The sequence below is a fragment of the Podarcis cretensis genome, assembly GCF_951804945.1.
Source record: "Podarcis cretensis genome assembly, chromosome: 2".
NCBI classification, from domain to species: domain Eukaryota; kingdom Metazoa; phylum Chordata; class Lepidosauria; order Squamata; family Lacertidae; genus Podarcis; species Podarcis cretensis.
The window spans coordinates 31660337-31684283 of NC_137171.1; the positions used below are offsets into that span (position 1 = coordinate 31660337).

At 47.6% G+C, this 23947-nt stretch overlaps 1 protein-coding gene across 2 annotated transcripts in view; it reads left to right on the top strand.

The window, feature by feature from the left end:
• GCGR (glucagon receptor) overlaps nucleotides 1–23947 on the top strand; it is a 44004-nt gene that overhangs the window by 18529 nt on the left and 1528 nt on the right. The window contains exons 1-13 of one of the 2 annotated variants that reach the window (XM_079967688.1): nucleotides 9299–9414; nucleotides 9529–9669; nucleotides 9774–9870; nucleotides 10889–10996; nucleotides 13345–13466; nucleotides 13650–13756; nucleotides 15241–15394; nucleotides 16544–16703; nucleotides 20908–20968; nucleotides 21209–21278; nucleotides 22159–22247; nucleotides 22590–22728; nucleotides 23222–23263. In XM_079967688.1, the coding sequence (XP_079823814.1) occupies nucleotides 9616–9669; nucleotides 9774–9870; nucleotides 10889–10996; nucleotides 13345–13466; nucleotides 13650–13756; nucleotides 15241–15394; nucleotides 16544–16703; nucleotides 20908–20968; nucleotides 21209–21278; nucleotides 22159–22247; nucleotides 22590–22728; nucleotides 23222–23263 (1203 nt within the window). In that variant the 5' untranslated portion in view covers nucleotides 9299–9414; nucleotides 9529–9615. Of the gene's footprint in view, nucleotides 1–9298; nucleotides 9415–9528; nucleotides 9670–9773; nucleotides 9871–10888; nucleotides 10997–13344; nucleotides 13467–13649; nucleotides 13757–15240; nucleotides 15395–16543; nucleotides 16704–20907; nucleotides 20969–21208; nucleotides 21279–22158; nucleotides 22248–22589; nucleotides 22729–23221; nucleotides 23264–23947 lie in introns of those variants that run through there. The other variant, XM_079967689.1, reaches the window with a different exon arrangement.

Consider the following 23947-nt stretch of genomic DNA (forward strand, 5'->3'; position numbering starts at 1 on the left):
TTGGTTATATTATATTAAATTTTCAAAAAAAATCACATATACATTCCAATACATAATATTTTTATTTTGTTTTGTCGACTTCCCACCCCATTTCCCTTGGTGTTTTTAATTACTCCCCTTTGCTGTGCCCTAGCTTCTCCCTCTTATATCATAACAATAATACAATAATCTCTAATTCCTTCTGTTGCTCATAGTTCAAATCCTGATCATGATTTCATCATACTATAATATTTCTTTAAATAGTCCAAAACAGGTTTCTGTTCTTCCACAAAGCAATCACCACCGGGTTCTCTGATTCTAGCTGTTAACTTTGCCATCCCTTTATTTATCCATTATTTATTTATCCATTCTTCTTTGGTGGGAACTTCTTCCCCTTTTGTGCATTGTTGCAGATAGACCTCCTGTGGCCAGAGGATGGAGGCAGCCTCTGCCTCTGTATCTTGCAGCTTGCTCTGTTCCCATGAGCGATACGTCCTTACTGCAACTGTGGCTCCAGCCAGGCGCTTTCTCACTGGGGTCTCCAGGGACCAAGGTCATTAGCCTGCAATACTAATTAGAGTACGTTAGCCAAGCACAGAAAAGAGAGGCCACTCTGGCAGGGAAAACATCATTCAGAATCACAGCTGGGTCGAGCAGGGAGACAAATGGATCCCCCCTTCCCTCTCTCTTTCCCTATGGGGCAGAGCCAAAGGAGTGTGTCTGGGGCTGGAGGACAACAAAGGAGGTCCTGGGCAGTCCTGCAGCTTCCCTGAAGCATTAGGAGGTGGCTGAGGACGGAGCTGGCCGGAGACCAGAAAACCCCTCTCCAACCCAGCTGGGGTTGGGGGCAGGAAGAGGCTCCTCTGAGCCAGGAGGGTGATCTGTCCAGCTGGGCTAAGGGGTGGCAGGGAGGAGACATCAGGACAAACGGGAGCTGTTTGTACAGAGGAGGGATCTAGGCCAGAGGTCTCTGCACTCAGCCTTTTGGAAATCTGCAGCTTTTGTGGTGCGTGAATGAGCCAGGCATTCCAGTGCCTTCGCAGCAGGGGCTTCTCAGGCAAGGGAGGGACACTTGTTTATTTATTTAGGTAAAGGTAAAGGTAAAGGGACCCCTGACCATTAGGTCCAGTCGTGACCGACTCTGGGGTTGCAGCGCTCATCTCGCTTTATTGGCCGAGGGAGCCGGCGTACAGCTTCCGGGTCATGTGGCCAGCATGACTAAGTCACTTCTGGTGAACCAGAGCAGCGCACAGAAACGCCATTTATCTTCCCGCCGGAAAGATATTTCCAGAATGAAGTGCAGAATGAATCTAGAGCAGAATCTTGAAAGCACATGTTTGAGAATCTAAAAACTGGGGTGTATCCAAATGCCAGAACTTCTTTTAGTGCTACAAATCAATATGCTCTCCAAATGCTTTCAGTCAACCACCACCTATTTAACTACTTGCACTTTGACATACTTTCGAACTGCTAGGTTGGCAGGAGCAGGGACCGAGCAACGGGATCTCACCCCGTCGCGGGGATTCGAACCGCCGACCTTCTGATCGGCAAGCCCTGGGCTCTGTGGTTTAACCCACAGCGCCACCCGTGTCCTGTTTATTTATTTAGAGCAATATTAAAACACTAAAATAAGGAGAAATGTCCGCCTTCACCTTTGGGGAGAAGAAGAGTAGGACTGGTTCCTCACCCCCGCCATCCCACTGTCTTTTGGAAGTGATTCCTATGTGAACTACAGCCACTTCAGAGGGCTTGGGCTCCCTGGGGCAGTGAGCCGTGGGTCAACAACCAGGGGTACTCGCAATCCAGTTGAAGAGTCTCTTCCTGTCAACTTTGAGGCCAAGAGCCTGGTCACAGTCTGAGAGAGGCAGCACAAGGGGGCTTGTTCCAGTGGTGGGGAAGGAGGTGGCTCAGCAACACGCAGGTGGGGAACTCTCTTATAAATCCTGGCTCCACAGGGTGGCATTGGGGTGGGGTGGGGATTGCCAGGTAGAGAAGTTTTCCAGTGGGGATCATCCCTAGGCAAGGGACCTGGGCCAGTGTGATCTGGAATCGCAAGAGCTGCCCACATCCCCAGCAAAAACTTTTGCACACTGCTGCCACCAAGGCAAGGTTCATCATGACAGACGCATCTGTCTGTCCTACAATCTAAATATGGAGAAAGCTCAGCCCAGGAGCGAAAGCAGCATCTGGCGCTGCTGGCTTCCTGATCAATGAGCTTCCCAGCTCCCAAACAGAAGCAGCAATTAGGGACTGCTCTAAGGAAACATGATTTCCCAGGGCTAAAAATAACCGCACAAGGAGGGGAGGAGGGATAGAGGGATAGTCCTGGGAGCAGCCCTCCAGACTATGGGCTGGTTACTGTCCCTCTGACAAGCTCTGAAAGGTTTCAAAATGTCCCTTAGAGATAGGGGGAATTGGACATGCGCCACTCACTCCTTCCTGACCAGTCAAGCTCTAGCTTTGGCTCTCAGGATGCTCTTTTTGGAGCATCAAAAGTATGCATTTCCAGAATGAAGTGCAGAATGAATCTAGAGCAGAATCTTGAAAGCACATGTTTGAGAATCTAAAAACTGGGGTGTATCCAAATGCCAGAACTTCTTTTAGTGCTACAAATCAGTATGCTCTCTAAATGCTTTCAGACAACCACCACCAATTTTTATGTACTTTATTATTATTATTAACTCCAAGACTAGCAGTGTTTTGCTAGTTCCAGCCTTATTTCTTGGAAATTGCACGTGGTGCAATCCTTATGGGACTGATGAAATTGAGAAAGCAGCAATAAAACTTCGAGGTTTTCCATTTACACCCAAGAACACTAGCAGAGTAGCACAGAGGAGAGCATGGGAGGTTAGCTGGATATAATGGCAGGGGACGGGGCAAGGATCACACACAAGCCACATCCATGAATGCCACCTGAAAACTGGGTAAGGCAGCAGTGCTGCCTGAATGTTTTGTGCTGCCGTTGCAATGTACAATGTAAGAATGGCTGCCTATGAGCCGACAGTGCAGAGAAACGTAGAGGAACTTTAGAAGGAATGTTGCCTGCATTCTCCAGAATAAGTGAGCGAATGGTGCTTATATGGAAGAAAAGTCTTGTTTGTGTTGAAGCACACTTTCATTTGTGATTTTGTAATGGGCTTGTTAACGGGATGCGGGTGGCGCTGTGGGTTAAACCACAGAGCCTAGGACTTGCTGATCAGAAGGTTGGCGGTTTGAATCCCTGCGACGGGGTGAGCTCCCGTTGCTCGGTCCCTGCTCCTGCCAACCTAGCAGTTCAAAATCACATCAAAATGCAAGTAGATAAATAGGTACCGCTCCGGCGGGAAGGTAAACAGCAATTCCGTGCGCTGCTCTGGTTCGCCAGAAGCGGCTTAGTCATGCTAGCCACATGACCCGGAAGCTGTCTGCGGACAAACGCCAGCTCCCTCGGCCAATAAAGCAAGATGAGCGCCGCAACCCCAGAGTCAGTCACGCCTGGACCTAATGGTCAGGGGTCCCTTTACCCTTTACCTTTAATGGGCTTGTTAGTTTTTGAACTATCCTCATAGTCCGACATCCGGGTTGGTGCCTCTGGTAATGGCTGAATTCCTCTGATCGGGAGGAATTTGCCCCATGGGAATTTGGGTCTGGCCGTCACGGCGAAGGCGGAGACCCGCAAAAAATCACAGGCGGGAGAAGCCTGTGAGCATGGGATTCGGCGGGCACCTTTTGCGCCTCCCCTACTCGCAGGGAAACCCGGTTTCGGGGGTCCGGAGCGACGTGGGGTGAGTGGCGCGGTGCTTCGAATTGTCTGCTTCTTCCACGGAGTGAAGCCGCATAGCTGTTGCCGGAGAGCGCTGACTTTTTCCTGTGGACAATTTGATTTTAAAGTAATTACCCGTGAGTAGAGCTGAAGCGGGAGAATTGGATTTCTAAAAGTTTAATTTGGTATCGTAACGGGGAGGTTCAATACAGGAAGTCCGCCTTCCCCTTTTGTAAATAGACTGAAGCATTGAGGCTGCAAGCTGAAGCCTTGGAAAGCCTATTGTAAAGGACTAAATTTCCATCGGTAAAGAACATTAAACCCCCCCTTGGAGGCAGGAGAAGAGGGGGGAAGTTGTGAACTGAATATGCCTGCGGGAGAGAGCAAAGAGGAAACTGGCTGCTAGCAGGAAACCCTGGAAACTGGCTGCTAGCAGGACTGACATTCTTTGGAAGGCTCACTGACAGCGATTAGAACGCTCGGTGACAGCTAGCTAATAAGAGAAATACATTGTTTCTACTGTCTCCGTCTGCTTTTAAAAAGGGACATTATTAAAGAGTACATTATTGACTAATATAAACAGAAACTGTTCCCCCCTAGAGGAAGCTTTTGAAACTGTTACAAGAGCTGGGCTGGGGAATTTCCAGCTGTAAGATAAAAAGCTGTGAGACTCTGGGACTGACCTTGAATCGGTTAAGTGTTATGGCAAATGGAAAGGAAAAACGGACTAGTCAATTCCTGAAAAAAACAATAAGGTCTGGGAGGACTTGGCAGCAATTTAGGAGAGCCTCAATATCAGGCCCCCCTGCTTCTTCCGCTATTGCTTTTGTAACAGTATATTCAAAATCAAGAGGAATGTCGACAGAAGAGGCCTTAGCGGTTGCATTAAGTAAGATAAGTGATTCACTGGAACAGCTTAACAAGAAAATAGATGTGACAAAGGCGAAAGGGGACACTGCAACTATTAAAATTGACTTAAATACAGAAAGTATAAATAATCTGGGACAAAAGGTGAATATCAATACAGAAACAATCCAGAAATTGATACAGGAATCTACTTTGATACGGCAGACTGCGGAGGAAGCTAGGGAGAAAGCCGTTGCTGCTGAATGTAAAGACATCCTGAAATACCTTTTGGATCTTAGGTCTAACTACAGAGATTTGGTTGCCCTGCTGAGAAGGAATAAAATCATCTTTAGGTGGGAGTTTCCCCAAGGTCTGTTCTTCAGCTTTAAAGGAAGGAAAATAAAAATAAGATCAGTAGAAGACAAAGTAAAGTTTTTGTATAAATACGAAAAAGATCTGCAGAAGGGACTTGGAAAAGAGCTAAGAGCATCGGACAGAAGATCACCAGGTTGATGGACTATATGGAATTGGCGGAAATGACTGGCAGAATCCGAGACCAGGGAGAAGAGTCGGTGGAAGAAGACTGGAAAAAAGTTTAAAGACTATTTATAGAAATATTGTAAAATTAATGAATGTTAGAAAAATGTTGGAATGAAGTTATATGGCTTTAGTAGAAATGTTATAAGGAATTAGGTATAAATAGATTATTAGAGTATTAAAGGAAAAATAAGGTTAGAATATGTTAAGATAATTATAGGACAGAAAATAGAGGAAGATGGAAAGGAATTGCTGAAACAATTAATAGAAGTGGAATACAAAAAGGGAGGTGTGAGGAGGTCGTTGAAACAAGTGAATGAAAAATAAGATACTGAAATTGTATGATGTGTGTTAAACTGTTTTTGTTTTGTTTTGTTTATTGCGTTAGTGTTGTGTAATCTTTTTATATTGTATTGTATTGTCTTTTTTTCCTTTCCTTTTTTGTAGTGTTTAAAAGTAATAATTATTATTTTTTTTTTAAAAAAAAAGAACTATCCTCATAGTCCAAAGGCACTACAATTGTCAGGACAAAACTAGACATGACACCAACGATCTAGGAACTGGATCGCCTGTGTTTTGTTTCTTTTTAACTACTGTGGGAGAGAGGCAAAATGGATCAGAGCCGCAGTGCTTGGGGAGGGGTTTTCAACACTGATCCCCCATCCTCCCATATCATTTTTGTGACTGAGCCCCCTGCCCACCCAAACTGGAATATTCAACAACAGGTACTTGACGCAACAATAGAGCCCCACATCTCAATCACCTAACGTCACTATGGCACCAGATGACCCTCGCCCCCTCTTTTTGCCCACATGTCCATGCAGAGAGCTCTGCAATTTATGCCCAAGTGCCAATAGTCAGCTGATTGTTGGGGCTCACATAGCGCTACAAACAGAACTATGAAAGCCCTGACAATCAGCTGAGGCTATCACTGCCCTGACTCCTACCAAAGGAATTTCACATTTTGAAAAACAATTCTGAAGTTGTATATTGCCACAACCTATCCCAGGAGTAGGGGAGCTCAAGTGCTAAATGCAGCCCTCCAGACCCCTGTCTTTGGCCCTTGGGATCCTCCCCAGTCCAAAACCCTCACCGGCCCTGCTTTGCACCCTCCATGAGTAATAATAATAATAATAATAATAATAATAATAATAATTTATTATTTATACCCCACCCATCTGGCTGGGTTTCCCCAGCCACTCTGGGCGGCTTCCAACTGAATATTAAAAACAGTACAGCATCAGACATTAAAAACTTCCCTAAAGAGGGCTGCCTTCAGTTGTCTTTTAAAAGTTAAATAGTTGTTTATTGCCTTGACATCTGCTGGGAGGGCATTCCACAGGGCAGGCACCACTACCAAGAAGGCCCTCTGCCTGGTTCCCCGTAACCTTACTTCTCGCAATGAGGGAACCGCCAGAAGGCCCTCGGCGCTGGATCTCTGTGTCCAGGCTGAACGATGGGGGTGGAGACGCTCCTTCAGGTATACAGGACCGAGGCTGTTTAGGGCTTTAAAGGTCAGCACCAACACTTCGAATTGTGCTCGGAAAGGTACTGGGAGCCAATGCAGAGTGGCTTTGCCCGGCTGGAATGTATCCTTGCAGTTTGATAATGCCTCTTGGTTGTCTGGGTAGTGAACAGAGAGAGGTGTGTGAAAGTGACTAGTCACTAGTCTACTGTACAGAGGAATTGTTTATATTCATTGCTCTGCCCTCTTTGGCCTCAGGCCCTGCCCAGCACTGGAATGTGGCCCCATGAAAGTTTGCTGAGAAGGGAATTTGGCCAATGGCCTCACAAAGCTCCCCCACTGCTGGCCTATTTTTTTTTATGTTGCCATTTCTCTATCCCTCTCTATATCATAACAAATAAAAAAATTTAAAAATTCTCCAATAGCACCTTAGAGACCAACTAAGTTTGTTCTGGGTATAAGCTTTCGTGTGCATGCACACACGAAACAAACTTAGTTGGCCTCTAAAGTGCTACTGGACAATTTTTTAATTTATATCGACTGCGTCAGACCAACACGGCTAGCTAGCTGAATCTATATCATAACAGTGAGGGTCCTGTGAGTTCTGTGTAGATTCTGTAAATACTGGCAATCTGGGAAGTAGCCCTTGGGAAAGTAAGCCCTCCGTATGCAGGGATCTTTCCATTGTTTCTTGCCCAGCTCATGCTGAAGAATGGACCTAGTGGATCACGAGGAGCCTTTCATTCCAGGGCAGAACAGGCATTTTTAGGCCAAGTGCTTATTTTTGGCCTCACAGGACAGCCGGAAGGTCACTCTCACAATCCCAGCAAAGTTCCGGCCGCATCTGGGCCAAAGGCATGGCCCGTCTGTTCCAAGGCACACGGCAAGAATACTTGGTTTGTGTCTGGAGCACTGTGATCCCATTCAGGAGCCCTTTAACCAGATTAGAGAGGGATTGAAGGATTTAGCTCTGGTGTGAATCTGAGTTTATCCCGGATGGGTTGCCAACACGGCGACATTGCCCAACAGCCGCCCACAAGGACACACAGCAGTCTTTTAGCCAAGGAGTCGAGCCTTCTGAACACATGGGGGCCTTTGTCGGCAGTAGGATGAAGGCTGTGGGGTTAGGAGGCAACAACATCCCTGGGTTCATCTGGAGCCAGGAGATCCCTGGAGGGCATTAATGATTAACAGCCTGGTTGGCCTTAAGCTGGGCTATGCCAGGAGCTGTAAACAGACCAGGGGCAGCGCTACTGGCACATTCCCCCTCGTTCCCTCCCCCTATGAAATGTTTTCCTAGACACGGACTGGTGGGGAGAAGTTGACTCTGTATCAGGAGAGTCCCTGCTGGCAGGAGCGCAGGAAGTGTCATGGTGATGGAATGCACAAGCCACTGTCCATGAGCAGATCAGGGCTCCAGGCATCGGGGCATGTGTCCTCTTCAGCAAGACTCATCTCACCCACCACTCAAGGTGCAAACAGCCCTACCCTCCTTCCCACGTGCACTGCCTACTGCACACACCACACACACAGCCCCCTGGTACCTCGGTGTGGCATTCTGTCACTGCCTGCACCACCCCACGGACGGCACAGCTACACTGCCCTTTGCTGGATCCCTGCAGACAGCACAACGTCAGAACCACCAGCACAATCCTACTGGTTTTCTGGATCCCAGAGACATTGGCTGAGTGTACTGCCTACATTCAAAGCACCTTTTCACAGACGCATCCCAAATCCAGAGAACTGTTGTCTACCCCTTACAGAGATACAATTACCCTCATCCTTAACAAACTACAGTTACCAGGATTCTTTCGAGAAGGGGAATGCATTTTAAATGTATGCTGTGTATGCAACCATTATTTCCAGAACTCTTTGCTATCTTCCCCACTCCCCACATCTCTGTCTCCCTCTCTCTTTCTCTCTGTCTCACATACCTGCCTTCTAATCCAAAGTACTGCTGTTTTCTGGCCACAAGGCAAGGCTATTTTGCCAATCAATACCATAGACAGAGGTGTCCTATGAGAGGGCTCATCCTATCCCCAAAGGCACCCATGTTTCCCTTTGCTAGTACAGTTGTACCTTGGAAGTCGAACGGAATCCGTTCCGTAAGACCATTCGACTTCCAAAATGTTCGGAAATCAAAGCACAGCTTCTGGTTGGCTGCAGGAAGCTCCTGCAGCCAATCCAAAGCCACGGAATCCCCATCGGACATTTGGGTTCCAAAGAATCTTTGCAAACCGGAACACTCACTTCCAGGTTTGTGGCGTTCGGGAGCCAAAACGTCCCAGTACCAAGGCATTCGGGATCCAAGGTACGACTGTACAAGAGATCCACTGTCTAGCCTAGCTATGCAAAGGCTTTGGGATTCTTTTCTCATGCTCTGTTGTTTTGGGCTACCTGCTGCTCCCCAGCACCGGCTGCAGACTTTGGCAAGCTTGCCTGTGGGGCAGGGAAGTCTCTGCACGCTGGTGCTCTGAGGAGACGAGCAAGAAAAGGGCAGCCCCCCTGTGCTGCATTGTAGTGGATCAAGTCTCCCTGGGCACTTGGCCTGCACCCAAATCCAGCCCTGAAATAGCTCCCCACCCCTAAACAGGCTCCTGTTACAGTGACTGGCATCTGAAGCAGCCCCCTAGATTGGGCGTCCTCAATTCCTCCTGGCTGCAGTGAGGGTCAGAAGGTTCCCCGCACCAACCAGAGGCAGGGTCAAACCACCAACAAGCACTAAGCACCTGATCTGGGCAGAGGCTGCGGTGGCCATATTCACTCCTAGCAGGTCCCTGTCAGCCCAGAATTTCCTGGCACTGGACAGCCTTCCTGGATGTAGCCCAACAAACCCAGTTGCAGAGTGCGTCATCCACCTTGGAACCAGGGTACTGGAGCCTAGAGTTTGCAGAAGGGCAGTCAGAAACTTGCAAGACTTAAGTGCTCCTCTTTTCTCCTTCTATCTTATCCTTCGCAGGGCTCTGCTAAACCGGCCACAGGACGTTCTGTAGGCAGCCGGCAGCTCTGGGAACATCCCAATGCAGCTTTGCAGCCCTGCAGAGGGATGTCCCAGCCACGTCTTCTCAGTATCCTGCTGGCACTGGTGGTGTGCCCTCAGGTAAGGGCCTTGGTCCCCAACCCTCCCCAGCCCCGCTCCATCCCAGGCCTGACAGGCACGTACATATCAGGCCGGTCCTCCCTTCTGCTGTCTTTTTCCTTCAGGGATCCTCAGCCCAGATCATGGACTTCCTCTTTGAGAGCTGGAAGGCCTATAGCGAAGAGTGCTACCACAACATGAGCCTTCTGCCACCATCCACTGGTGAGATGAGTGCCCCCTGGAGGTTGGGCATCAGAGCACTGAAGTTGGGGGTGGGGGCAAGGAGGGGGTTGGACATTTATCACTCTGAAGTGCAATGGGCATTTAAAGGCACTGGTCAGTTTTTCCACCCAGCTGCTTTTCTTGCTTGTTTGTTTGTTTAAGCTCAGCCTCCTTGCTAGGCAATGAGCAGCTGAGTGCTGGGACCACATGCATCTGTGCATGCTGTGGAAACGAGACAAGAATTTTGGAAGCTTAAGAGGCATAGCAAATTGCCTTACATTGAGTCAGACCACCATGCTAGCTTGGTAGAGTCTATACCAGGTGTGGTGAACCCTTGGTTCTCCAGATGTTGCTCAGCTGCAACTTCCATCACCCCTGTCCATTGGCCATGCTTGCTGGGGCTGATAGTTGTAGTTTGACAACATCTGGAGGGTCAAACGTTCCCCACACACTGGCAGTGGCTCTCCAGGATTTCAGACAAGGCGTCTTTCGCAGCCCTACTTGGAGATGTCAGGGATTGAACCTGTGGCCTTCTGTATGCAAAGCATTTTCCCTACCGCTATGCTACGGCCCTATGCCAAGCTTGAGGGAGAAAATGAGCTACCTACAGTGCTGGGTCCCAGAGGCAAGTGTTGTTTCATAAATCAGCATACGCAAAAGATGAGGGGTTCTTTTTCTTTTTCTCAAGAAGTTGCTGTAAAAACTGTTTCAGACAGCAGTAGAGCACAAAGAGTAGGCTGAGGCAGGGTGGAGGTGAGGTTTGTGGATGAATTACTAGGCAGTTGTGTGTGCAGACACATGCATGTGAAGCTGGCAACAAGGGTCCCATATGTGTCCTAAGGGCAAATTCTGCTGGTTGATGAAACACGTGAAGGACATGAACGTGGGGAAAGTTTCCTAATTAAAGAAAGAGTGAAAAATAAGGACGAAGCTGTACACATATTCAGACACATATATAACCCGCTGTTCCTACCACCGTATCACATGCAGATCCTAAGTTTCCTCCTCTCTTTGACAGAGCTGGTCTGCAACCGAACCTTTGACAAGTACTCGTGCTGGCCTGATGCACAGCCCAACAGCACTGTCAATGTTTCCTGTCCCTGGTACCTGCCCTGGTACGACCAAGGTGTGTGCACTGGGGGGAGAAGCAGACTGGAATGGGCCTGTGCCCTTGGCAGGGGGGCAAAGGAAGGAAGTGACATGGGAGAGTTACTCAGGGCCCAGCCACACTTTGCCTTAAGTCCATACCTCTTTGCGCCATTTTCAATTTGGTCCAGGCCTGGGTGTTCCCACTTGTGATTTCTGCCTCTGCTTTCCCTTGAAACCCCATGTTTTCCTGTTCATGCTTCCTATAATCAATAGTCCGCTTTTAAAATTGTCTCCACCTTCAGTTCCACTCACCTGTGGCAGAGAGTCCGAAAATCAGAAAAGCCAGATACTCAGGAAACTGGATAATCAGATAATCATTCAACATGCACAAAAGGAGCCGGGACATTTCCACTACAGTGGTACCTCGGGTTAAGAACTTAATTCATTCCGGAGGTCTGTTCTTAACCTGAAACTGTTCTTAACCTGAGACACCACTTTAGCTAATGGGGCCTCCTACTGCTGCTGCTGCGCCGCCGCTGCACGATTTCTGTTCTCATCCTGAAGCAAAGTTCTTAACCTGCGGTACTATTTCTGGGTTAGCAGAGTCTGTAACCTGAAGCGTCTGTAACCTGAAGCGTCTGTAACCCAAGGTACCACTGTACAGGGATGGTCAATCCCATTTCATCACCTGAGGTGAAACAGAAATGCGCTGTTCCCTGCTCCCCAACTTTCACTGTTGCCGGAATGCCGCCTTCAAAGCACTGCCACTCATCTTTCCCACCCCGTGCGCGTGGGGAGTGGCAATGCAATGCAATGCACAGGAACACCACTTCCTTGCCAAGTTTGGTGAGAGCCAAGGCATTCCAGGTGTTGCTGCTTGTCTTCTCTACCCCAGGAGATGCCATGCACCAGAACATCTCTTTTTTGCCAGTAAGAGAGGGTTGTTCTAGCAGTGGCAGAAATGGTGGGGCAGGCAGGGTGCCTCCAAAGCACTTCTGCCATCTGAGGCAGGTGCTTCACCCCGTCTCATTGGTGAGCCGGCTCTGTTCCAATACATATTACAGTGGTACCTTGGTTCTCGAACTCAATCCATTCCTGAACTCCGTTCAACTTCCAAAACATTCACAAACCAAGGTGCAGCTTCTGATTGGCTGATTGGCCATGGAAACAATGCCGACAGCAGAAACGGATGATCAGCTTTCGAAAAATGGATGCAAACAGGAACACTTATTTCCAGGTTTGCGGGCTTCAGGAGCCAATTTGTTTATCAACTAAGCTGTTCAGGAACCAAGGTACCACAGTATTTAATACGTATTATTACAGGCAGAAAATAAAGCTGCCTTTGGAACCACTGCAACCAATAAAAGCAAACAAATTGGGACACACAGATTTTGCACATATATCACTTGATCACTGTTTTAATATGAGCACCAAACAAGGAAGAGTAAACAAAAAAACCACACATTTTAAGCATGTTGAGGAAACTAGAAGTGGGGTGCTCGAAGCTGGGGAGACAACTGGAAAAATTATCCCACAGGGGTAGGCAGGGAGAGAAGGAAAGGAGGTGGGAGCAGACTTCCCACAAAACAGCTTCCTGGAAAGCATGCAGAATCCAATTCAGGAACTATTTTAGGACTGGTTCAGAAGAGAGACACATTTTTCTTTGGGTTTTCCTTGTGACATTTGTTCCAGTTCAGCAGTAAACAACAGGTTTTCCCAGGGAAAGTGGTGGGACAAAGCAAAAACCTATGGACCTGTTATAACAGAGTGATACAAAATACTAGAAATCACGGGACAAACGAAAGTGTGGCTGAGCCCTAAGAAGGGGAAATAGACAGGAAAGGAATGAAGAGGGATCGGGATGATAATAAACTAGAGAAGGATGAGGGAAAAGTACTGAGGGTGCAGGAGATGGGGACTGTGGGAAGGCACAGAGGAATAACAACGGTCAGAACAAGTATAAGGTGGAGTTATAATAATAATCCTAATAAGATCACAAGGGATAAGGCAATCAGTGACTACTAGCCATGTTCTGACTTCATGGACAGAGGCAATATGCCTCTGAATACCAGTTGCTGGGAATGACAAGTGGGGAGATGGTTGTTGCACCCAGGTTCTGGTTGGTGGGCTTTGTGTAGACAACTGGATGGCTGCTTTGCAATCGGGATGCTGTGACAGATGGGCCTTCTGATTCAGTTGAGTTCTTCTTCCTCTTGCCTTATGCCAGGCTTCCTCAAACTTGGCCCTCCAAATGTTTTTTTGGCCTACAACTCCCATGATCCCTAGCTAGCAGGACCAGTGGTCAGGGATGATGGGAACTGTAGTCTCAAAACATCTGGAGGGCCGAGTTTGAGGAAGCCTGCCTTATGCCTTCATTCCCTACAGTGAAGCATGGCTATGTATTCAAGAGGTGTGACCCAGATGGACAATGGGTGACCACCCCCGAAGGGAAGTCGTTGCGTGATGCTCATCAGTGTGTGATGAACAACGAGACCATCTTAGAGCAGGTGAGAGCATGGCTATCTAAATGAGTCCTGGGGGCTGTCTGCAAGAACATTCCCCGCCTCCGTTGACTCCATTGACTTTGTACTCAACGTACTATACCCATTTTAAAGAGCAGATAGATTACCAGGATTAGTACCATCCCTTTGGGACCTCAAATTGTCTCTTTCCTCTCTTTCGACTTCCAGGAGTGGTTTGCTAAGATCTACGGGAGCTTCAAGGTGATGTACACAGTTGGCTACTCGGTGTCACTCTGCACTTTGATCCTTGCCTTGGCTGTGCTGCTGGGCTTCAGGTGCCTTGGGAACTGGCCTGGGAGGGGTGGGGGTGATAGTGATGGGGGTGACCACATTGAGGGGCAGTGCCCAAAGCAGTGAGGGGGAGGGAACCGGGAAGTGGGATAGTAAGACCAGATTTCATTTGGTCCTCCTAGAAGGAAGTGGAATGGCTGTAGGTCTGCCTGGAAAGAAGTGAGATGACAGCTCAGTTGGTTAAAGGATGGTGCTGATAATGCAAGGTTGTAACTTTGATCCCTGTATGGGGCAGCTGCATATTCTTGCATTGCAGGGGGTTGGACTAGATGATCCTCAGGGTCCCTTCCAACTCTACAATTCTATGATCCTATCTGGTTGGGTGGAGATGGAGCTCTTTTAAGTTGGAAGGGATCCGTCCACACTGGAGAGGCTGGGAATTGCTCTTTACATATTAACGTCTTTGGCAGAAACCAACACTTTGCATGCTTTCTGACCGAGTGAGACAAATTACATACAATAGAGTTTTGTGTTTCTTTAAAAATATATTTTATTAGAGAAAGTTGAGGTGGATTCATTCAACCCTCTTTTTTTCACCACAAGGTTGTTGCTGCTGTTTTGCATTTACTCTGTTGGGTTGATCCATTTGGATCCCTAATCGCGCGGCAGGTTCAGCAAGTGCACACATTGAGACTACAAATTAATTTACCTGTCTCCAAAAAAGTATAAGATCAGGAGTGTCACAGGTCTCTCTGCTAGCAGGCACCAGATAAAAATTATCCCTGTGGTAGAGAAAGCAGCCATGTCAGAATGCAACTTTGGGAAGTATGCATGTTGCTGTGTACTTGTGATGAGAATATATGACTGTGTGGGTGTGTACTTACGTCAGTTGAATGAAGTGTGTGTGTGTGTGTGTGTGTGTGTGTGTGTGTGAGAGAGAGAGAGAGAGAGAGAGAGAGAATATGGCCCTATCTGCACTATATATTTAAAGCAGGATCATACCCCTTTAAACTTCCCTGTTTCTCCCCAAAGCTGTAGGATTAAGGAGTTGTAGGATTAAGGATGCTGATAGATATTAGGAGACCCCCCTCCCAGAACTACAATTCCCAGAGCTCCCTGGGAAGAGGGATTGATTGTTAAACCACTCTGGGAGTTGTAGCATTGTGAAGGGAATAGGGCTCTCTTAACACCACCCCTAACAAAGTGCCTTCCTGGGTCATGTTGGTCTGGATTTAATTAAAATATTTTCTGGTCAAAATCTGCAAAATATTTCCAGGTTGGCCAGGAGCTCCTGGTAAGCCACACGACAGTTCAGGAGAGAGCAGAGCATGGGTGAATGCGTAGGTGTGGAATGAGGAGCAGAGTGGAGAACACAAGGCATGGAGGAGCGGGGTTGGGGTTTAGTACAGTGGGGTGAAAGAGAGAGATCAGGGTGCAAGGGCTGGGAGGAAGATCTGGGAGAGAGGCACTGGCTGCATGGTGCTGGCCATGCTGGACAGGCGTTGTTGACAAGCTCCCTGCTCTCCAGCAAGCTGCACTGCATGCGCAACTACATCCACATGAACCTCTTCGCCTCCTTCATCCTGAAGGGCATCTCGGTGCTTATTATCGACAAGCTGCTCAACACTCACTTCAACCAGAAGATTGATGACTACAGTGTGGGTCTTTGGCTGAGTGATGAGGTGAGTTAAACATTCCTGGTCCCCACCCACCCCCTTTTTTTTTACACTTTCATTTTCATTTTCATTTCCTTTGTTCCCTTTCCCCAGGGAGCATGAAGGTTCAGTTGATTCGCCTCTGCACCACACATAAACAATTATGGCAACCCAACAACCCCTGCCTACACTACTTGGTAGCTACACACTAGGGCCCACCCCCAAGTAGTTGTTTTCACATACAAATTCACAAGAGCCAGCAAATAAGGGGGGAAAGGCATAGGATGTTTTCTCAGAGCTTTCACGATGCTTAAGTCAGCTTGTAAAGCATCCATAATGTCCCGGTTAAAACCTAAGTTTGGCGACTACCGTATTTTTTGCTCTATAAGACTCACTTTTTCCCTTCTAAAAAGTAAGGGGAAATGTGTGTGCATCTTATGGAGTGAATGCAAGCTGTGCAGCTATCACAGAAGCCAGAACAGCAAGAGGGATTGCTGCTTTCACTGCGCAGCGATCCCTCTTGCTGTTCTGGCTTCTGAGATTCAGAATATTTTTTTTCTTGTTTTCCTCCTCCAAAAACAAGGTGAGTCTTGTGGTCTGGTGCGTCTTATAGAGCGAAAAATATGGTATATCGTTTCTCTGATGCATCCAGTCATGAGTTAATAACATACCCCCAGAGTGCAAGAGCAATTTCTGGTATCTGGAATTAAACTGCTGGAAGGCTGGACCGTGTGGGCTAAGCCCTGCTTCAAATGAAGCCATGCCAATAGCATCCCCAATAGCACCTTCTTCAACCCTCCTCTGGTTCAGTACTCACCTTCACTCATGGTTATGGGAACCAGAACCACCATACTTTGCTGTCACCAAGCAGCCTGAACCAGCTACATTTCCAAACTTGATCCAAGCCATTGCCTCGTTGCCAAGTCCTACGCATTACTGCCACTTGAGACCTCCTGTACTGGTGGCTTTTGTTTTTAACGTACCAACCACAAAACTATGGAGAGTGGCAAACTGCTGCCCCCATGAATCTGCCTGCTAAAGGGACATGTCCACTTTGTGTTGAAGCTGATCCAGGGGTTGGGTTGTAGAGTGGGGTAGGGTGGGGGAGGAGAGCTTCTCGCTGAGAGTTCCTGGACTTTCCTTGCCCTTCTCACTGACCCCTTGCCATTCCCCCAGGCAGCAGCCAGGTGCCGGGCAGCCACTGTGTTCATGCAGTACGGCATTGTGGCCAACTATTGCTGGCTGCTGGTGGAGGGGCTCTATCTGCACAACTTGCTGGTGTTGGCCGTCTTCTCTGAGCGCAGCTACTTCAGCCTCTACCTCTGCATCGGCTGGGGTGAGTATATGCAGGGTTGCCAAGGCCCTGGAAAGGACGAGTGACTGAGTGTCAGAGGCACCTTCGCTGGAGCAGAAACATCAGGGCGAGAGTCACTGAGGGTGGCAGGGAAGGAGAAGCACTGTGGCTGGAGATTGCACTAATCTGCACTGTTTATTATGGCAGGGGTGGGGAAGCTCCAGTCCAAAATGGTTTCCCTCGAAAGACGTCAGGTGTGGGGCAAGCAGAGATGCGGCTTGACCAGGGGGTGTGCTGATGGGCGGTGATTTCAAGTCTGCTGATTAATAGCACTTCAAAGAAATTTGGCTTGGGGGGGGGGTAGGGGAGATAAGGTCAGGATTCCCACCTTTATGTTATGGGGACGGGGCATATGACCTTGTCTCAGAGTTATGGGATGGGGAGAGTGTGACACAGAAGGTAATGATGGTGACAATGGTCAGTGTTGGATCCAGAGCAGGGCTGTCCTGTGACATTTGCCGCTGTAGGCAAATCACCCCAGCAACACCCCTACCTCCATGTTGACATCCCCTCTGCAGATCCGGGGGGCCTTGCCCCCCGCCATACGTGCACTGCAGCCAGCCCCACCACTACAGCAGGGCTGGACTTGGGTCTTTCAAATTTCAGTGGTGCTCTGTATGAGGCCAAAATTCATCGCACACCCCTTCTCTTGCTGCTCAGTTTACCATGTTATACAGTGGTACCTCGGGTTAAGAACTTAATTCGTTCTGGAGGTCCGTTCTTAACCTGAAGCACCACTTTAGCTAACGGGGCCTCCCTCTGCCACTGTGCCGCCGCTGCACGATTTCTGTTCTCATCCTGAAGCAAAGTTCTTAACCCGAGGTACTATTTCTGGGTTAGTGGAGTCTGTAACCTGAAGCGTCTGTAACCCGAGCTACCACTGTAGTTGCAAGCCCTGCTGCATCCCCTAGGCTAATCACCCAGTATGGTGGAACCAGTCACGCTGCCCTAAATCCATCTCTGACAGCACCTGCACCTGCAATGCTGCCATGATGCAGTGGCAGCAGTGAGGCTGCAGCAATGAGGGCACAGTGGCAGTGGTCCGTGGCAGTGGCACAGACAAAGCCCCGGCAGGGCTGGCAGCGGCACAGTGGTGGGGCCCAGAGTGTCATTTCAGTGGACTGAAGGACTCTTAATGTTTGTGGAAGGGACTGAGATCCATCAGAAGCTCCCACTGGAGGAAGGAGGAAAGGGTCATTTTTGCCTATTTCACCCCTTCTCTTCCCCCTCTCAGTTTTAGAGGATCCCCTATGCCTTCAGTTGTTCAGAGTGCGCAGGGGGGCTTCAGAGGGAAAGAGGAACTGGCAAACATCACCTGCCCCCTGCCTCCAGCAGGAGTTTCCTGTGAATTGAGTTGTGCTCACAGAAAGTCTGAGTCCAAGGCAGATAATGCCTCATTGCTTGTCCAACACAGTGCCATTTTACCCAGAGTTTATTCCTCTAAGTAACAGAGGTGCCTTTGCTTTACTTTTCTGTACATTTAAAAAAACAACTTTGGAAGAATGATAGCCTCCACAAGCCCTCCTGTGGGTGAAAGACCTAGATATGCCATTGAATGAGCATGTTGCTTGATCAATGGCTTTCTGCAATCACTGTCTTTTAATGGCAAGAATTAGATTATAAAGTCCCAAGTGCTCCTTTATCTAGAGCCTTCCTGAATAATTTTTTGTCTATTAAAATCTTGCATGTTCAGACTTTGCAATGGTTTCAGATTAGCTAGGAATTGTGAGGTTCTGGTGAAGCCAGCATTGAGCATCCCTACCTTACTATTTATTTCCTCTAAAAAGAGAAAATCAAGATATGCCTGCTTGAATGTCAGATTTGACCCTTGTGGCTACCAGCTACCTACTAAATAGCTGCCTTCTTTCTTTCTGAGCGTGAGAGACTAAAGGGCAAGCAAGACGTGTTATGAATGATGCATGGGCTGCAATTGAGAAGAGAAACAGCATATTCTCTCTCGGTTTTCCTGGTAAACATCCAGTAAAAGATAGATGGATGTGATGTCATCATTCTCAGAGTTTGCCAACCCTAGGGATGAGTGAATCAGTCTGTTTGCAGCCTGTGTCACTTTTGCAGGCATTCTGCAAGAACACATTAAGCTGCAATTTTAAAACATAATAATTCCACGTGACAATTCACATTTCTTCCCATACAAATAGAAGCATAAGGCTGCTGTCACGCTGGAGTTCACATGGCCCCCAGTAGGCAGCCAGGCCAACTCCAGCATAACAGCATGCAGGTAAGTGGGCAAGCAGGCCATTTGGCAAGTACGGAGCGTGGGTGGAAAGGGGCCCAGGCAAGGTGTTGAACAAAAGGGAAGAAGTGGTCCACAGAGAGGTTTGACAAACCACTCTCTGAAACATCTGTCCCGCTCTGTTAAACATGGCTACAGCAAGGTTTAACAGGGGGCAGGGGCTTCAGAAAACAGCTCTCTGAAGTGCCTCAGACTTTCTTACTTTAAAAGGTGGGGTTGGGGTGAGCTGTGAGGGGGAAAAGGAGGGGTGTGGGATAAGCAGGGGGTGGAGCTGTTAGGTGGGGCAGGGGTTTGGGGCAAGCTGTGAAGGAAGGAAAACTGTGAGGGGATCAGCCAGGGGGTGGGTGGGGCATAGGAGCAGCAGCCCCTATTCAACACGTAAACATGTATCTGAACTTAACATTCTTTCAAAATATGCATTTCCAAACACCTCTTGTCCCAAAATACATATTTCTAAATGTTTCCCCCTTCAAAAGACCAATTCTTAAACACATTTGGACACGTATTTTGAGGCAAGAACTGTGCTGGAACATTTGGGAAGTGTGAAAGACGTCAGCTAACTAAGTTCAGATCCACACATTGGCCTGGGAGGCACTGATCAGGTGAGCTCATATCAGAAATAACAGAAACAGAAGCATGCCAAGCCCCACCTCCTGCACTCGATTGGCTGCTCCTTACAGCAAAGGGGGGACATTTTGGGTACGATAATGACACCGTCTCATCTGTCTTCTTTCAGTAAACATTACTGGGGAGACATGAGAAGGAGACAGTGCTGTTTTCAGCAGTAGTCATCCATCCCTCATGACTAGTAATGTTTGCCCCAAAGGGCAAGCAGCTCTACATGGAACAGCACATTGTATTGCAGCTAAGGCCATATAGAGACTGTAGTTTTTGAGGGCATTCTGTTGTTGATGCTTGCAGTCAAAATTATCACCCACCCTCTTACCCCCACTATGATCTCAGATCAAGTAGATTTTTGAGTCATTGCAACAACAGCAGCAGCAACAACAACCCGATAGCATCTATTTGACCAGAGACAACAGTGGGTGAGAGATATTTACACTCTGGCTAACAAATGGTTCTTATCATACCACTGCCTAATTGCTAAAGAGCTACTGCCTGCATGGGACTTCTGATGCCAACTCCTGCATCTTATCCCTCGGATAGTCAACCTAGTACCCTCCAGATGTCCTCGGACTCCAGCTCCCATTAGCCCCAACCAGCAGGGTGAATGATCAGGGATTATGGGAGTTGTAGTCCAACTAAATTTTGAGGACACCACTGCCTGCATCTTATCCTATCTATTTTAAAAGCAGGTTTAATCCATAAACTGGGCTCCTTTGGGAGGAAGGGTAGGATATAAATTTAATAAATAAATATGCTTTTCCACATTCTGTTTTGAATGTGTCTGATGGTGCTCCACATGGCAGTCTATTGTGATCTCAGTGCTACACATGCATGCAAGCTTTGCACGGTGCCCACACAATGCTGATATTGGGTGGTGTATTATTATTATTATTATTATTATTATTATTATTAAGAACATAAAAGGAAAAAAGGCATACTATATCATACGGGATGGCATTTTGATGTCATGTGGTCACTGCCCAAAACTTGGTCTGCACAAACATCACTGAGTCTGCAATAAACTCTCCCATAACAATGCCGTTTGTGCCACTTGCTAACTGCTTCCTACTAAGCAATTATACAGACACTGTTATATCCAACAAAGTCATTTCATGAGCAAAATGGCTCCTGGTTGCATATAATAAGCCACTGGCAGATCTTGAGTCAGGATGAATCTAGCGCAGAAACTCTTCTTAGGTTAAATTCCTCTGTCCTGCCAGACAGAGGCTGTTCCTTTTTTAAAATAAATAAATAAATAAATAAATAAATAAATAAATAAATCCTGTCTCTCTTTCTTTCTTCCAGGTGCCCCAGTACTCTTCATTGTGCCATGGGTAGTGGTGAAATTTCTTTATGAAAATATTCAGTAAGTTCCAGGACAATGTGTGTCTCTTCTGTGCAGACTGTTTGTAGGTTATCTGTAATGCTTCTGTCATTGCCAGGCAACTTAACAGGTGACATTCCTATGAGGGCTATGGGTGTGAGCAGACCACATTGTACTAAGTGTGAGCAGTGGGGGTGGGAGATGCTGCAAGGAAGAGGACAGTGTGCCAGGTCACACTTGTTGCACACGATCCATGGTTTCTTTCTTTCTTTCTTTCCTGAGATGCTGGAGTACCAATCATAACATGGGGTTCTGGTGGATCCTGCGTTTCCCTGTGTTCCTGGCCATCTTGGTGAGTTCTTTTTATTCCTCGCTTGTCTCAGATGCCCACTGAACCGCCCACAATGGCTGCCCTTGTCTAGCAAAATGCAGAGGGAACAATCATTCTCCTGCCTCCAGCCTTCTTATTTGGTGTTCCTGAAAAATGAATAGGGCAACCTCCAAGTAATAAAATGTCTAAGGGCCACAATGTGATGCACCTTGTCAGGCCAGGGGTAGGTTGTGAACCAATTTTGGCCTGAAAACCACATTAGCCACGTTGGGGGTATGCACACAGAGGCACACAGCCCACTTCCTTAACTGATGGATGCAGATCAGCTGAGGGAATTATCAACCGCCTCACCGTCCATAAAATGATGAAGTTAATGACAGGGGAGAGGGCACACAGCATCACCATCAAGGTGCTGAGCAGGGCAGAGGCTTAAACCAGCACTGTGTCAACTAATTAACTGCTGTTTTTTGTGCTGTCAAAATGCTGCTGGGGTGGGGTGAGAAAACATTTCTTTGGGGACCCAATTTAGCCTCCAAGCCTAAGATAAGCCACCCCTGTTGTCCGTGTTACCAATAACAATAATTGAGTATGTATATTATAGATAGCACTTTCCCTAAGTGCTCAAATCACAAAATGTTATTAGCAAGCATATGTACCAGTGATCCAGTAACTGTTCTGCAAACGTCTAATCCTATAGCCCCAGTGATGCATAGACATGGTCACAGCCTGGATGGGGCACTTTGGGGAGACCTGTGCAAGCCACTGAGAGCTTATGATGGGTCCAGAATTAATAACAGTAGTAATCGTGGCTAAAATTAGACCCTTATTTGCTATGCATGTCTTTTGACTCTCCTGCAGTCCTGCCTCTTCTTCCCACTCAGACACACTCTCTCTCTTTCAGATCAACTTCTTCATTTTCATCCGTATCATTCAGATATTGGTCTCTAAGCTCCGTGCCCACCAGATGCGCTACACAGACTACAAATTCCGGTACTGGCTCCTGCTCCCACCCTTCCCTGCTCTACAGTGCCATAGCTTTTCCCGGGATGGGAAGGTTCTATTATCATCCTGTTTACGCCATCATTGCCCATGGCATCACAGCCTTTGTAGGTTAGGGGTATCCCTTCCACACGTCCATGGGTTTGGGGGATGGGTACACTGACTTTTTAAAGTGGCCTTCGATACGAGTCTAGCAGGTTTCTTTTCTTGTCATTCATAAGCCCATTCGTTCCTCCACCAGGTAGGTGGTTCATACGGGGTTCGGGCTGAGTACTGTGGGATGCTGCTGCCTTTTGCTTGTGATGCATTCTAATTAGCTGATGCCCCATTTAGGCTGGCCAAGTCAACACTGACGCTCATCCCGTTGCTGGGAATCCACGAGGTGGTTTTCGCCTTTGTCACCGATGAGCATGCCCAGGGCACGCTGCGCTATGTCAAGCTCTTCTTTGACCTCTTCCTCAGCTCCTTCCAGGTGAGGCACACCAGAAGCCCATTCTTTGCTCAGGCCCATTCAAAAACTATAGAGAGACAAGCCTTTCTGGTTGCAATTATTATTTAATGTACATTTCTGTGTATAAGACTAGGTTTTTTCCTATAAAAATTATGCTAAAAAGTGGGAGTTTCTTATACATGGCTAGTGCATAGGGCGGACGTTTGATTAGCTGCTGCCGTGTCTGTCTACGGCTGTTGGATGTGTTATTGGTTGCTGTGTCAGTGGCTGGTGTTGATTGGCTGAAGCTGGGGCAATAGGACGGGCGATAGGCAACTTCTGCCAGTGAGGGGACAGATGAGCTCAACAACCCTGTGCAATCCCCCCCAAAGCGCAATCCTCCCCCCAAAAAGCTCAAGATGTCTGAGCCATCTCCCTCCATCTTCTTAAATTTGAGTCCCCCAAAATAGGGGACGTCATACATGGAAAAATACAGTAAATGGCATTATTCTGATTGACTTCTCTGCCTCTTTAGGGAATGCTGGTGGCCATTCTTTACTGCTTTGTGAATAAGGAGGTAAGTGTGCTCTAAACTGGGGTGGGGGTGTGGTGGAGGAGGGAGATACAGGACATGCAAGCTGCTGCACAGGTAGGAATGTATGGCAGCAAGGATGATTTCCACCTGTATTATCTGAGTGGTATTGGAGGCACAGCTGGAGCAAGATGCAATGTCTTTTGAAATACTGTCAGAGATGAGTGACCCACCCAGCTTAATTCAAGTGGTAAGAAGGCAGATGCAGTCAAAGCTCCTCATCCGTGTATGTCTGTCGCCCATGTAACTGGAACTGTGTAAGCAGAACACAACCAGTGCGGAGCTGTTGTTACAAGTACAACGGAATCTGTGCAAGTGTTGTTGGTTGTGTTTGCTCCTTTCTGTACCCATTTCTGTTGCAACCGACCAGCTGCACATGGTTTCAGAAAGGGGCATGTGCAATTTTCAGTGGACAGAGCAGTAAGAGAGGTGGTGCTTAGTCCTTTCTCTGTCCGATGCTTTTCCACCGCATCCTCCCATCTCCAATATGTCAGATCTTCTCGGCAAAGGTCTAGTCTGCACTGCTGATTTTGGAATTTGAGGGTGTCATGTGGCAGGGGGAGATGTGGTAAAAATGGCAGTGGGAAACATTTTAGGCACCCTTCTCCTTGAAAAATTTTCCCTTCTGAGGTTGCTTTTCACTACATGAAGCATACGTGTTCAAATACA